This window comes from Xiphophorus couchianus, chromosome 3, assembly GCF_001444195.1.
Source record: "Xiphophorus couchianus chromosome 3, X_couchianus-1.0, whole genome shotgun sequence".
NCBI lineage: Eukaryota > Metazoa > Chordata > Actinopteri > Cyprinodontiformes > Poeciliidae > Xiphophorus > Xiphophorus couchianus.
Genome location: NC_040230.1, coordinates 918249 through 931570, shown reverse-complemented (window position 1 = coordinate 931570; position 13322 = coordinate 918249). Strand labels below are relative to the sequence as shown.

The window sequence follows — 13322 nt, the reverse complement described above, 5'->3', positions numbered from 1 at the left end:
TGTTGCGGCCCCTTCTCTCCCGTAATCAGCATTAAAATAAAATAAATAAGAACGAGCCAGGGTAGCTGGACGGAACCAGTTACTACCCAACTCTGCTTAACGGCCATATCTTCAATTTCTTTACAAATTGTGACATTTTTGGCCTAAGATGTAACTAAAGCCCAAATCAACTTTTTGCTGATAAAACTTTTAAATAAGTTATTTATTTTTTATTTCTGTGCAAATTTTCATGTTTTTTGTACATTTGTTTAATTCTGCAATATTTTAGCCTAAGATCATCTCAGTGCTGCCCTCTTTGGTGGAACAGTGGTACTGCAGCTGGATTTTCCTGTTGGTTCCTGATTGGTCGATGTTTCGACCAATCAGTTGTTATGTTCGGCATAAAGTCTCCAAAATAATAAACCACACGTTCATGAAATAATCGTTTTGATTTATCGCAGTTCTCTTTGAGAAAACGTGGCTAGATTTGCTGCTGGCTTTTTCACTATTGAAGGTTTTTTATTTGTTTGTTTGTTTGTTTTGTTGTTGTTGTTTTCTTTTTAGGAAAAACAGAAAATCACAAATTTTTACCTTTCGCTTTTCTGAAAAAAGTAATCATTTTTATTAAATAATTTTTTTAGATTTGCCGTTTTTCTTTTCTTTGGAAAGTAGGCATTAGATTTGTTGCTTTCACACACACACACACACACACACACAGATATATATTTATTATTATTATTTATAACCAGGCTGGCCGGTTCTGGTGTCGTTATCAGAGCCAAACGGCTGAAATCATTTTTTATTTTAATTCTGACGGATTCATTTAAAACTTCACACACGGATCAATAATCCAGGTCAGATTATGTCAAAGATCCGAACTGTCCATGTCCAGATCGGAACCAAAACCCATGAGTACCAACAGTCTGCAGCAGCAGCATATACACACCTGTACATTGATAAACCTTCAAAATAAAATATTTCAGTTGGATTTAACTTTATTTTTCAGGATAAATTGTTGTTGTTTTTTTATTATTGTCTTTGAACCGTTTTTATCTGCCGCTCTTGAACGCAACTCGTTTCTGTTTGAATCACGTTCCATTTCTGTTGGACTCATTTGCATAACGAGGTTCCTAATATGAGCCAATATTCATTAATTTACCGATTACATTTAAAAATCATGAATCAGAATCAGATCATTACAAATCTTCTCTTACAGCGCTGCCGCTAAAACCTGAAACATTTACAGAAAATCTGCCGCAAACGCCACCGAACCAGAACCATCTGGACCAGAAGCGGTCCAGTCGGATCAGCTGCAGGTCATGGGGTCAAAAGGTCAGGAGGTCTCACCTTGATGGCCATCAGCTTCGATCAGCGGCGAAAAGACGCGAAAGAAAAAGGAGCGAAAAAAGGAGCGGAGAGAAAAGTCCGGAGCGTTTCCTGTTCGGAGACACGGAGTCCTCCCACTGACACACACTGAGACACACACACACACACACACACACACACACACACACTGAGACACACACACAGTAACACACACACACCGAGGCTTTTATCTGATTTCTCCTGTTTTCGCTCCTCGGCTCTCAGACACACCCAGATCCAACTGGGAGCGGACCAGTCCGAACTGGACCGCTGCTTTGTTTGGTTCTGTTGTTCTCACTGAGGACCTGCAGGGAAAAGTTTTCACACCCTGACAACTGGGAGGTGGGAAAAATCTACGTTTTTACAAATTAATAATAAAAATGATCATTTTAACTGTTTTTTGTTACATCTGGTCAAATAAAACTGAAGTTCAGGGTGTGAATACTTTAGCAAGGCCACATGTATGGAACTAAACTGGGGCCAAAAAGCTTGATCCCTTCAATTTAGAAAAAAGAAAATTGAAAGAAAAGATTGTATATTTATATGTACAGTACAGACCAAAAGTTTGGACACACCTTCTAATTTCAATGGGTTTTCTTTATTTTCATGACTATTTATAAGGCAAGAAATCCCACTTATTAACCTGACAGGGCAGGTTGACCTATGAAGTGAAAACCATTTCAGGTGACGACCTCTTGAAGCTCATCAAGAAAATGCAGAGTGTGTGCAAAGCAGTAATCACAGCAAAAGGTTGCTACTTTGAAGAAACTAGAATATAAGGGGTATTTTCAGTTGTTTTACACTTTTTTGTTTAGTGCATATTTCCACATGTTATTCATAGTTTTGATGCCTTCAGTGTGAATCTACAATGTCAATAGTCATGAAAATAAAGGAAACTCATTGAACTAGAAGGTGTGTCCAAACTTTTGGTCTGCACTATATATATATATATATATATATATATATACACACACAGAAAACAGAAAAATAACATTGAAACCTTGAATATGAATGACTTTGTATAGAAGACAAATAGTGCCACTGGGGAAAGTTACTTTGTTAGAAGATTGAAGAAGATTAAATTTTAAATTGAGAAAAAGCCAGAGTTCTTTTTTTTTCTTTCTTCCAGTGTCCCAAATGTTGTTCCATAGTACGGAAGAACATCAGGGCCACTGAAAAAAAAATCATTCTGACTTTAATCTTCTGAAATCAAAAGTAAAAATTCCTTTTTATATTTTTCCAGGTCTCTAATCCTCTTCCATAGATTCAAGCTTTTTTCAGTTTAGAAATTAGTTTGCTCAAAATATATTTTTTGAAACTGAAAGAAGGCGTCCATTTTCCTTCTGAACATGTTGTGCATGTTTCTGTCAGGATTCTACTGGTTTAATTTAACTGGTGCAACATTAGTAGCTTGTAGCGTGAATTAACCAGTTTAACTTTACTGGTCTCTTTTCCAGTTTGAGTCTTTACAAAATCTGTATTTGCTGTTTTCCTAGAGCTAACTGTGCAGATCGTTTCTTCTTTAAGTTGTTGTAGCTGCTAAGCTTAAGAAATGTTAAATGTTTTTTTGTTTTTTAAATGTCTGAATTCTTAAAAAGACAAAACAAACTGAATGGGTCCAGATCCGGGATTTTCCACCAGATGCACCTGAACGACTCCAGGAGTTTATAAAAGGAGAATTAAAATAATGTTTTAATGTGGCAGCATTGGGTCGTTACTACGGAGTTCAGCTGAAGGTAAAAATATGTTTATTATTCATAACATTCAGTTTATTGCAACACCAGACTGTTGGTTTCCATGACGACCCGGAGTCTGAACTCGGATCTCAGTGAGGGCTTCTGACGAGTAGGAGTCGCTGTCGGAGTCCGAAGACCCGGACCGGTCCTGGTACGCCATGTCTACTTCACTGACGGCAGACAGAGTGGGAAAACAGACGATCAGGAGTTTAAAATGGAGGAACAGAGAAGTGGGAGGAGCTTCACCTGGACGAGTTTTTACCTGGGAGCGCTGACGTAGTCGCCGCTGTCCTGGTCAGAACGGGCCGACCGGGCCGATTTCAGGGCCTCGGACCACAGGGGGAGCTGCTCATCGTCACTGGAGTCTCTGAGGGGAACAGGAGGATCCGGGTCAAAACCAGGAGGAACCGGGTCAGAACCAGGAGGAACCGGGTCAGAACCAGGAGGAACCGGGTCAGAACCAGGAGGTCTGTTTGGTTCTGGGTCGGATTTGATGGTTCTGCCATTTTTCTGCAGTTCTGTCGGGTTTAGAAGTGGTTTGGGTCGGTCAGTGGTTCTGGTTCTACTGGTGTTTCTGGTGCCGGTTCTGGATTGACGGGACACTCACAGCTCCTCCTCGCCGTCTTCCTGGGAGGTCAGAGGTCGAATGCAGACGGCGCACACGTTTCCTAGGCTGTGGAAACACGTCCGACAGAAAACGCCTGGAAAACATCAGAACCAGAGTCAGGGTGCATTCAGGTTCTGCTGGGATTTTCTGGTACTTTCAGGTCAGTCACTGAAAACAAACAGAAACATCTGAACTGCAGCTGAAGCATGAAATATTAATATTCCTTTGATTATAAGGCGCCATTTATAAAGTTACAGTCAAAAAGTTACAAAGACAAAATTGGAGGTTCAGAAAGTTTCAATGTCAAACTTTAGATATAAACTAGGTAGATATAACTAGATATTTAGCTATTTATGTAACTAGCTAAATATTTAGCTTGTTAGCTACCTAGCTAGGTAGATATAACTAATATTTAGTTAGCTAAATATTTAGCTAAATATTTAGTTAGCTAAATATTTAGCTACATAGCTAGTTATGTAATTAGCTAATATTTCTGAACAGCTAGCTAGCTAATACTTAGTTTGAAACAGACATTTATAAATAAATGTTTAGTTGGTGAAAAATGAACCTGCATTTTTCTCTAAATAACTCAAATTGCTGCTGCTGAGTTTTGGCAGCGACTTCTGGAGTATGAGTTGATCCGATCTTCTCCAGGTTCTGGTTCTGACATCATTAGAATCTAAACTCAGAACACAAACTCCCCACCGTCAATACTGACGAAATAAACCAAGTACAGCCCACGACCTGGCAGGATGACCCCGGACCGAACCCGGTTCTGATGGACCACAGTCTGTTTGTCACCTGAGCATCCCGAGACGTCACAGACGCCGGTTTGGTCGTCCTTCTGCCTGACGGGCTCGTTGCAGCCCAGACAGGTGAGGCAGGAGGATCCGGTGAGGGAGGACAGGTAGGCTCCACCTGGCAGCCTGGACACACAAACATTTCTGCTCAGCTGGATATTTAGTTTGGTTTGGATATAATCTGGGTTATCTGGTGGAATGAAGGTACCGCCTCAGCAGCGCCTGCATGCAACTGGTGCCGGCGGCCCGGTCGGCCAGGTGTCGGATCGCAGACCTCCTGAGGGCCCGGCCCACAGACAGCCTCTCGCTCAGGATGTGCTGGTGCAGGAACCGGATCCTCTCCTGCAGAACACAAAGCAGGGCCGGTCACCTGGAGGTTCAGGTTCCTGCTCTCTGATTCGGGTCGCCGTGTTCTGGCAGCATGGGAAGAGGATCCGGCAGGGACCAGAACCAGGCCCGTTTCTGCAGCATGGAGAGATAAGAGGCCATGTTGGAACATCAGCCTCTGTCCCGCAGCATGACGGATACATCTGCTGCTTCTGCTCATCACTTCCGGTTCAGAACTACAACTTTAACCATTTAAAGAAGGAAAGACTTTAGTTTTAGGGAAATCATGAAGCATTATGTTTTTCCACTTCTTGTTCAGGAAGTTTGGAGGAGGAAGAATATTGACTGGGTTACAGACACTGCTAACGAAAAAGCTAGTTGTGCTAAGACTCAGGAACAGGGTCATTTTTTCTTGACAGTATTTGATATCTGTGTTTTTCAGTTGTCCTCTGGACTGAGTAGCTGCTGCATTTTGCCTGCAAGTGTTTTGCATATTTTATGTCTAAATTAGGTGAATTTATTGCCAGATCACATAGTAGCATTTATACCTAAAGCGAAAAATTAACATCCAATAGAGGTGATGGGCAGAGATCGGAATCATGGATTATCGGAAAAAACCTGATGGGAGCGTCCGTCATAGAAACTACTAGAAGGATTCTTAACAGTCGAGCAGTAAAACTTAACCATAGATGTCAAACTTTACTCAACTGGAAGTTGAATAAAGTACATTTATTTAGTGGATGCTAAATTTGGTAAACGTGTTCAAAGTTAGCAAAAGCACTAAGCAAAAATTAGCTCCACTATTTTAGCCAAAAGGACCTGAAACCGTTTCAGAGAGCAGAACTTCAGCAGGAACACAACGCGACTTTCAGGACCTGAAACCCTGCAGGACGATGAGGAGGAGGCCACATGATGAAGAGCTTTGTTTCCCTCAGATGGAGATTCCTGCTCCCTCTATAGGCTGGAACGTTTGGGAATATCACGGAAAAGTATTGTGATAATCTGATTTAAATGAGTTAAATCCCAGTTAAAACCTCGGAGCGCCTCTGTCACGTTCAGACCTGCCTTCGGCTTCCTCCTCCAACATTCCTGCTCCAGATTCCTCACATTCCGGTCTGCTCCGCGACCTTTCACCCACAGCAGCTGATCTTCATCTGGAGGCAGAAAGCTTCAAAAACACGCTCAGCTAGAGCCGGAGGGGGCGGGGCTTACCGAAATCTACCTGCCATCAGGTAGCTATTGCTAGCGACTCCCACTTGGAGGAACTGATGTTAGTGTAGCTTCAGATGTTACAAGCTAACTTCCTGTTTAGAGTCCAGACTGAACAGGAAGGAGCAGCTGCCAGATGTTTGATTTGAACTGCAGTCGGTTTACCGGTAAACCCAGCCTAGATCTGCTTCTGTAAAGCTGCACATAAACAAACCTCTGAATGCTAACAGCAACCTCACTTCTACGGAAAGCCAGAAAGGCCACAATCCATACAATAAACTATTTGGTAAAGGAATATTAATATATGTGACAAAAACTGTAAATATTTAACGCTCCTGTGGTTAAGCGCTACGCTCAAGAACAGAAGGAAAGTGATGAGGGTGTCCGTCAGACCGTCAGTTCACAAAACCACCAAAAAAAAAAAAAAAAAATTCTCTACATGATAAGTAAAATAAATATTTCAATATCCATCCATCCATTTTCTAACACCCTTGTCCTTCATGGGGTCGGGAGGAGCTGCTGCCTCTCCAGCTAACGTTCTGGGCGAGAGGCGGGGTCACCTAGACAGGTCGCCAGTCTGTCGCCGGGCAACACGGGGACACACAGGTCAACACACACACTCACACCTAGGGAGAATTTAGAGAGACCAATTAACCTGACAGTCATGCTTTTGGACTGTGGGAGGAAGTCGGAGTATATTTCAATATATATGTTCAAAATTTCTGCTGCACCTGAAAGAAAATTCAATTTAAAATGATTTAAACTGATTTATTGCTAACTGCAGCCGGCCGGTTGAGACCCAGAACCAGTCGACGTTTTCTGCAGCGCTCTTTATTTTCTGACATGGATAGCCTTCCATACAGTCAGCAGTGTTTTCAGTACCTGTTCCTGATCCGGATAATAAAAAGCACAGAAGATCCGTTTGAGGCGCTGAACGAATCCTCTGAACAGAGAGATGACCAGAGCCATACCCAGCAGGAAACCTGCAGAACCAGAACCAGAACTGGATCAGAACCAGAGCCAGAACCACAGCCATACCCAGCAGGAAGTCTGCAGAACCAGAACCGGACCAGTTTTAGGTCTGGTCCCGGTTCTTGTTCTGGATCTGGTCCGGTTCTGGTTCTGGTACCGAGCAGGAAGTTGATTCTGTGGTCGGGCTCCTGCGGCTGCACCAGGCACTTCCTGCTGATGACGGTGATGTTTCCTGTCTGGAAGACGTTGAAAGACGCCACCAGGTCTCTGAAGATGTCTGAGGCGTAACCCGACCTGTTCACCTGGACCGCTACCTGGTAAGGGGCTGAGAGGACGCGCCGTTACCATGGAGACCATACAACAACGCCGCCTCATACCACGCCACGCCTCACCTCTGGCGACCACGTCCACCTCCACCTGGTGGTGCACCTGGTCCACGATCCAGAAGACCAGGAAGTCCATCACCACGATCAGGCCGCCCGCCACCAGGTGCCTGAAGACGGAGGCCATCTGCACCAGCATGCCGCGCCGCTCCTGCTGCGTCAGGCGCAGAGACACTGCAGAGAAACGCAGCGTTAGCTGCTGCTGCGCCTTCTGGTTAGCGGTACCTGAAGCGGCGGTTCTTACGTGGCGTCACGTAGGTCTGCGCCTCTCTGCGCGTCAGCGGCAGAACCGAAGCTCCGCCCTCCGACGCCACCTGCTGGTCCAGCTGTCTAAACTGAGCGCTAATGTATAAGTTATCAAAGCGCAGATCCCGGAGGTACCGGCGCTGGTACATCAACGCCCTGCCCAGACACACACACACACACACACACAACAAACAGTATTCACACCCTAATGTACAGAAGTTTTAGTAAAAATATACCCACTACAATATAATTTATAATATACCTAGAGGGTTTTATCACAGGTTGGCACCATCTATTTTATAAATAGCTCTCATGTGTCGTCACACTTTGAGCTTATTTAACAAGCAGTGAAGCTGAAGAGGAAGGAGAATTAAACCTTGTTTTCTAAATTTTTTGCACATAAAATCCAAAAAGTGCGGCATGCATTTGAGATAGCGCTAAATGAAATGTAGCACAGATGTTCTGCTTCTGGTTCTGGTCTCAGATGTTATTTAGAGAACAACCAGTAGACAGGAAGTGGAAGAAAACCAAAACTCAACTAAACGCCTGGACAATAATGGAGGAAAATGCAGAATACCTGAGACTTCCACAACGTCCTAGTCAAAGTCCAGACCTGAATCCATCTAATCTAAGCTGCTTTATAAAGAGAAAAGTCTGTAGATATTTAAAACTGACAGGACAACCCCAAAAGTTCTTCACTGTTGATTCAGGTGAGCTGAATGCAAAGGCATGCCACACTTTTCAGATTTAATTTTTTAATCATTTTGGAAACTGACGCCACTGACATGTTGTCTGTTCTGAGGCTGAGTGCAGCCGAGCGGTGACCTCTGACCTGAGGAAGGACAAGCCCAGCAGCAGGAAGTTGGTGTAGGCCAGCAGCTTGGTCAGCGTCTGGAAACTCTGCAGGTCGGCGGAGATGTCGGCCAGGATCTGCTGGGAGACCTGCTGCAGCGTGCGGCTGGCATTGGCGTCCACCTCGAAGGTAACCGTGGACGACAGGTTGAAGTCGAACTCATGCATCAGCTTCCTGAACGCGGCGACCGTGGCTGAAACAGGCAAAAGCGGTTAGGCGGCGGCGGCGGCGGCGAGCAGCAGCTGCAGGCGGAGGTCACTCACGCTCCGCCAGGCGCCGCTTCAGGTGGGACGCCACGTACGACGGGATGATGCAGAACAGCTCTCCGGCTGAAACACACCAAAATTATTCATGATAATCAATAAATCAGTTAATCACATGATGAATAAATTAAACTCAATTTGCAAGATTTATTGTTTTTGTCTCGTCTCTGGATGATGAAAGTTTTCAGCCTGCTGCTTTGGACCATTTTGTTTACAGAGATTTCATAATTCATTTTATTTGCACTGTAAAAATACTAAATCCTACCAAGTAAACGTGATCTAGTTTCTAGTGCAAGTATCTTACTCCATCTGAAATAAGTCGCAACTAACTTACAAATAACTTTTTGGCTTGTTTAAAGTCAATAATTGTTTAACATTGATGAAAAAGTTCCAGTTCCCTTGGCAGATAAATTTCTTATAACAAGACATTTTTCTGCCAATAATCTGCCATCAATGATCAATTTTCATCAATATTAAAAAAATATTGACTTAAAACAAACTGAAAAGTTACTTATGTTTTAGTTTTGCTTTATTTCAAGTGTACTAAGATATTTGCACTGGGAACTAAACCAAAAATACTTGGGAAGATTTTGAGTTTTTGCAGTGTGTTGTTTCTGTTGTTTTGTTTATTGCATTAGCTTTGGATAAACTGGTGTTAGCCTTGTATTGGTTAGCATTAGCCTTGGATAAACTGGTGTTAGCCTTGTATTGGTTAGCATTAGCCTTGGATAAACTGGTGTTAGCCTTGTATTGGTTAGCATTAGCCTTGGATAAACTGGTGTTAGCCTTGTATTGGTTAGCATTAGCCTTGGATAAACTGGTGTTAGCCTTGTATTGGTTAGCATTAGCCTTGGATAAACTGGTGTTAGCCTTGTATTGGTTAGCATTAGCCTTGGATAAACTGGTGTTAGCCTTGTATTGGTTAGCATTAGCCTTGGATAAACTGGTGTTAGCCTTGTATTGGTTAGCATTAGCCTTGGATAAACTGGTGTTAGGCAGTAGGAAGTAGAAAATCCAGTGGGTGACCAGCCTAGCTTTGCCAGGCACTAACCTCTCAAAGCTAACGCTAGCTAGTGGTTTCCTTTTCTTCAGCTAGCACCAGTGTCTTTCATTAATCGGATCAGTAGCTTCAGAATGGACATAGCCTCCTGCTACAAGGAAGTAGCCACTGCTGGGTGAACAATAGTTTTAATTTTGGCACTAAAGGCACCTAGGTGAAAGCAATTATTTAAAGGAAGTGATGTCAGTGAACGCACCGCGAGCGAGGTTGCAAAGCGGCAGGAAGGCGTCTACGATTTCACAAAGGAAGTTGAACTCCTTCAGCAGGTTGTTGCAGTCTTTCCGACCCTGGGCGAACAGATCCCGGCACTTCCTGTACGGAGCGCCCATTTTATCGTTGCAGATGTCTCCAATGTCCACCAGGAAGTGAAGGACGTTCCTCAGCGTCCGCGCTGTGGGGTCAAAGGTTACGTTAATTTACACAAACAGACTTCAAAACAAAAAGACGAATCAAAGAAAAACCTGAAGATAACGATGGAGGACCTTTAATCATATTTTTGTTGTCTAATGGTGTAGAGAAGGATGACTGACCAACATGGCGGACGCTGTCCGTCAGAGTATTGATTAAGTTTTGGACTCTTCCTGCCACGGCGTACGCGTTTCTGCTGATCTTTCTGATTTCATCAATGGCAGCTGCAAACAAACCCAACACATTATTCAGTTTATTCTGAAGAACCTGTGTAAATATTTTTAGTTCATTTTAAAGGGGACTTATCATACAAAATCCACTTTTCAGCCTTTAAATACATTTTGTTGTGTACTTGTCGTGCAGAAAAGTTCAGTCGTGATGCATAGATCTCTTTACATTCTGTTTGGGTCATATTTTTCAATCCGTTCAGCTTTCTCTACTCTCTTCTATGTTTTGAATTATTATGTCACATTATTTGCTGCGGAACAGCTAAACAAGGTCAGAAACGTCCAGCTAACTAGTTTCCTTGACTCCGCTATTTTTATTTCTCGCAGCCATTTTGTCGTCAAATTAAAGGAAGCTATCAGTAGATAAATCAAAATGTGCGATTGCTGTGTTTTAATGCACACAGTTAATGTTGGTATGACGTCCTAGCCGTCCTAGCAGTAGCATTGTGTGCTCTGCTTATGTTAGCACTGTGTGCTAGCTTAAGGTCTTTGGGGACAAAACCATTCACTTTGAATAGCATCATTACATAAACAGTTTGGCAAAGTTTTCTGTCGTTTTTGTCTTGAGGAATACAGCATCCAAATGCATTCAGTGACATTTTTAGCACTGGCGTTAGCTAACGTGCTAACTAAGGTACCATGTTTAGCAATTGTGTTCATTCATGTGGTGGTAGCATTTTCTGACTATAACATGTAAGGCTGGATGAACAAGTCTACCGTTGATGGTCTCGTTCCACCTTATGCAGACCACCACTGAATGATTTAGATGTCAAAAGGATTTTAAAGCAGGATATGCCCCATTAATGTCAGATGATTTCTATGAGAGGGGCGTGTCTTACAGAAGAGAGGCGTGGCCGCTTTCTGCATCAGCTCTTTCGTCTGATTGGCTGCCTGCTCGGCGCTACACAGCAGGCTGGCAGCGGCCCGCTCCGTGTTCTCCATCGTGTTCCTCATGGGCCCGGACACCACCGCCGACACATACAGGATCAGGATGCCGCGTGCTGGACCAGAAGAAGACCGGACAGCTTACTGACAACGTCCAGCTCCAATAGATTCAGGTGAACGCCTCTGACTCACCTGAGAACAAGGTGGGCAGCATGACCATGATGCTGGCCCGGAAACCTATTGACAGCCCCATGCCAAACGCGATGAGCCCGGCCAGAACCAGTGTGGAGTTGACGCAGAACCGCAGTGGCTGTTTCTGCAGCAAGAAGCCCAGCAGTCCATAAATAAACGCCAGCAGAAGGCCAAAGAGAAACGCCACCAGGCTCCGCCCCGCCCGCACCAGCTGGGGGCCGAGTTTCTTCTTTCTGCGGCGAGCGCTCACAACAGACCTGGAAGTACCATTAGCAAAGTCCATTAGGTTTTGCTCTCTTGCCACCAGACCTACGATCTCCAACATGTGGAGATGAAAAGTTAGGATCCGCCAACAGGATCTGAACACGGCTCCATATCCAGAGGAATTCATCCTCCATGTTTCAGCAATAAAAATTAAATCACTGAATGAAAAGGTTCCTGGACTGCTAGCTAGCCTTAAGCTAACAGTTAGCTGTATGCTAGCATCAGATGAACTGCCTCAGCACTGTTGACCGAAGGATACCAGCAGTGGGACAGTTTTAGGCATAACGATGTCAAACTAAACAAATTGCATGAAACCTCAGATAATCTATTTACAGTTTATCAACAGCTGTCACTGCAACTGTCTTAAGTGTTAGCTTTATGCTAATTACTTGTTCAGATGTCTTCTGGCTGCCAAGATGCTGTTAGCACTATGCTACCTAGACCTGGCTAGTAACTTGTTAGCTTTACTCAGACAGCTTCAGTGATTACAGCTGGAAACTAGAGATCATGATGAAATCAGGGTTTAGTGATGAACTCTGACCTGAACCTTCAGAGCCACATAAAGACATTTACAAAGTCGGCCTTCTATCACCTCAACATTTCCAGGAGTAAAGGGCTAATGTCTCAGTAAGATCTAGGGAAACTAATCCACACATACTCGTACGTTAAAGATTTGTTGTCATTATGTCAACCTTCCGGACCCGTCAGGTCTTCAGGTTCTGAACCAGAACCAGAACCAAATATGGAGAAGCAGCATTCAGCTTCTATGCATCACACATCTGGTACAAACTTCCAGAAACATGAAAAACCAACGACTAGGAGGACTCTGAAGGACACTGAGATCCTTTAAATCAAGGCGCTCTCAGTAACTGGAACATTGATTTATTTTCATTGTTTTTAAACCTTTCATTTATTTTCCTGCTGTAAATTAATATTCATCATTTGTTTTTGTCATGCAAGGATTTCGAACCACCTGTAAGAAGCTTCAAAACTTTTATGGCAAAACATGTTCATTTCTGCCTCAATTTGTAATTCTGTAATGAAAAATTAAACTATATTTTTATCCGTTTTACATTCTTTAGTCCTTAAAATATCAGAATTTGCACATAATTTTATACGTCTATCTGTCCGATCACGTAATTTTAGAATATTAAATCAGATGTTCTATCAGTTAATTGAGGAACATTTTTAGCAAACGTACTTTAACTTGTGTTTACAAGAGTCCAACCGACCCCACATCACCTCCACCCTCGCACCGCCAGGGGGGGACCGTACCTGTTCAGGTGACTTTTGGCGCTCCGATGCTAACTACCTTTTCAGGTATCCTCAGTGACTGCCCAGACGCTAACGTAATGCTAAGTAGTCTTCAGGTGTTAGATGCTAACCTGTAGTTTTATGCTAACTACCTGTTCAGTGTCCGTGTGGCTCCGCCCCTCACCACCTGGACAGCGATGTCCCCATTCAGCAGGTGTCGTTTCTCCTCCTCAGGTCTCATCTTTTTAATTTCAGACTAACTGAAACCGGTTGCCATGGAGACCACCGGGGC

General features: G+C 43.5%; 1 protein-coding gene across 7 annotated transcripts; it reads right to left on the bottom strand.

Annotated features, from left to right (window-relative positions):
• Positions 1 to 3075: 3075 nt before the first annotated feature.
• dcst2 (DC-STAMP domain containing 2) lies at positions 3076 to 13311 on the bottom strand. Of its 7 annotated transcripts, none has more exons than XM_028007965.1 (16): positions 13183 to 13311; positions 11513 to 11769; positions 11275 to 11436; positions 10283 to 10432; positions 9997 to 10191; positions 8741 to 8806; positions 8457 to 8670; positions 7623 to 7780; positions 7388 to 7552; positions 7153 to 7320; positions 6906 to 7006; positions 4696 to 4829; positions 4489 to 4613; positions 3688 to 3781; positions 3343 to 3447; positions 3076 to 3250 (listed from the first exon to the last, which is right to left on the bottom strand). In XM_028007965.1, the coding sequence occupies exons 1-16, from the start codon at positions 13269 to 13271 to the stop codon at positions 3109 to 3111; spliced, it is 2325 nt and encodes a 774-aa protein (XP_027863766.1). In that variant the 5' UTR covers positions 13272 to 13311; the 3' UTR covers positions 3076 to 3108. The 7 variants fall into 7 exon arrangements, 4 of the variants coding, with proteins under 4 accessions (XP_027863766.1, XP_027863773.1, XP_027863790.1 ...); XM_028007972.1 differs by having other exon boundaries at positions 10331 to 10432; XM_028007989.1 differs by lacking the exon at positions 13183 to 13311 and adding an exon at positions 13052 to 13173.
• Positions 13312 to 13322: the final 11 nt, after the last annotated feature.